The sequence below is a fragment of the Trichechus manatus genome, unplaced genomic scaffold, assembly GCF_000243295.1.
Source record: "Trichechus manatus latirostris isolate Lorelei unplaced genomic scaffold, TriManLat1.0 scaffold00250, whole genome shotgun sequence".
NCBI lineage: Eukaryota > Metazoa > Chordata > Mammalia > Sirenia > Trichechidae > Trichechus > Trichechus manatus.
In genome coordinates this window covers 1,792,069-1,793,956 of record NW_004444186.1, presented here as the reverse complement: position 1 = coordinate 1,793,956, position 1,888 = coordinate 1,792,069, and the positions used below count along the sequence as shown (strand labels likewise).

The 1,888-nt window shown below is 44.8% G+C and overlaps 1 protein-coding gene across 1 annotated transcript in view; it reads right to left on the bottom strand.

Moving 5' to 3' along the window:
• Positions 1 to 1,888, bottom strand: part of ARNT (aryl hydrocarbon receptor nuclear translocator) — a 77,158-nt gene that overhangs the window by 19,967 nt on the left and 55,303 nt on the right. Inside the window, exons 10-11 of the mRNA XM_023724606.1 lie at positions 1,100 to 1,165; positions 640 to 721 (exon numbers count right to left, since the gene is read on the bottom strand). Coding sequence (XP_023580374.1) covers positions 640 to 721; positions 1,100 to 1,165 — 148 coding nt within the window. The remainder of the gene's footprint in view (positions 1 to 639; positions 722 to 1,099; positions 1,166 to 1,888) is intronic.

Sequence of the window (1,888 nt, the reverse complement as noted above, 5' to 3'; positions counted from 1 at the left end):
ATACACGACAATGCCAGGAATCAAACTCAGGTGTCTCCAAATCCACAGCTTAATCTCTTTCCAAACTCTACCATCCTGCCCTTCTTTTTGCTTAGCTTGTCTGTCTCCCCACCACCCTCACTTCCCAGTCATACCCATGCAGCAGGGAAGTAATAAAGTTCCTAAGATTTGGAAACTGACCAAACAGTTTCTAAAGCTGATCCCTGCACTCCAACGGTCCCTGTTAGTAAAGCTCATCTGCTCATATCCCAACTTGAAGCCTTTGAGGAGACTACCCCTTTATAAGTTATCCAATCAAGGCGTTTTCTCTTTCTTCCTCACAGTCTTACAGCTACTTTAGAAAGCTTTCCCAAATTAGGTGCATTCAATGTCAACTGTTTCTCTGCACATAAATGCTTAGAACATAAGTATTTAGTATACATTATTATGAACTTGGACATTTAAAAACTATATTCTATGATGCAACCAATACTGAATCATTTTCAAGTCTGAGTGTGCTTTTCTTTTCTGTTTTCTTATAGCTTGTATCAAAATATATTTCACAAGCCAGGTAAATAATAAACGTTAGCTAATTTTCCTGGACTCTGTGAGGAACCTGCTGAACCAAGAGAAAAATCACTGTCCAGCTTTCCTACCTGCTGGTGGCCAGGCCTTGATGTAGCCTGTGCAATGGACCACCACGAAGTGAGGTTCTCCATCCTTCACAGAGCCAAGTCCATTCCTAGAAGAATCACAGGTGTCAAGAGAAAACGCTGCCCAGGAAAACTTCTAAAGGGCAACGATGGCTTAGGACCTTTAACTTCAGGCTCGGGAGTGTTTAGAAGTCAAGGTAATGGTGCTTGGCCCTTTCCCACCCAAAAGCGACCCCCGCGTTTCTGAACCTTGCCAAAGTAAAGCAAACGGGAGTTACTACAGCAGGAGGAAAGGAGGTAACCCACGAAGGGCCACTTCCTGGAACAGGATGAGCAAGAGAAGCTTCAGAAGCTCAGAAAAATGTCAAAGAAAACAAAAGTGACTGGGGGGTGAAGAGTGAGGACTACAGGAAGGTGTTCTCTACAGGTACGTGGCCGTCCTCTGGTTTCCCTGCTGAGACTCTCACCTGCACCTGTTCCTCACGAAGCTTAGTCTGTTCATGGAGACCGGGCCCACAGAGCTATCGCCACACCTGGTTTAATGAACAGAGAGATTAAAAGCGGTCAGGCTAACCGATCAAAGAACTTTCCACCAGTAGCAACCAGATAACAGGCTTTGAATACAACTAGATCCTGAAAATTGGTAACAATGCTCCTAAAAAGGGAGGCTCAAGGTAAGTCAGGTTTGGTATTTCTAAAACTTACAACTGTCTTAGAATTTGAAGTCAGAATGTCCCACATGCTCTTCAAATGCAAAGCTTCCATACCCATCGGACCAAAAACCAAACCCATTGCCATCAACTCAATTCCAACTCATAGCAACCCTATATGACAGAGTAGAACTGCCCCATAGGGTTTCCAAGGCTGTGATGGTTAACGAAGCAGACTGCCACACCCTTCTCCCGTGGATATACATCAGAGTTTGGCAAATTTTCTGTATAAAGGACCAGACTAAATATTTTCGCTTTGTGAGCCGTACAGTCTCTGTCGCAACCACTCAACTTCACCATTCTGGCACAGAAGCAGCCACAGACGATACAAAAACAAACAGGCACGGCTGCGTTCCCATAAACGTTATCTACAAATCACAGGTCGTGGTTTTATCAACTCTTGTGCTACATCAGGAGTCCCTGGCTGGTGCAAAAGGTTAATGCCCTCAGCTGTTAACCAAAAGGCCGGCAGTTCAAATGCACTCCGAGGCACGTAGCAAGAAAGGCCTGGCAATCTTCTTCCAAAGAATCAGCCACTGAAAACCC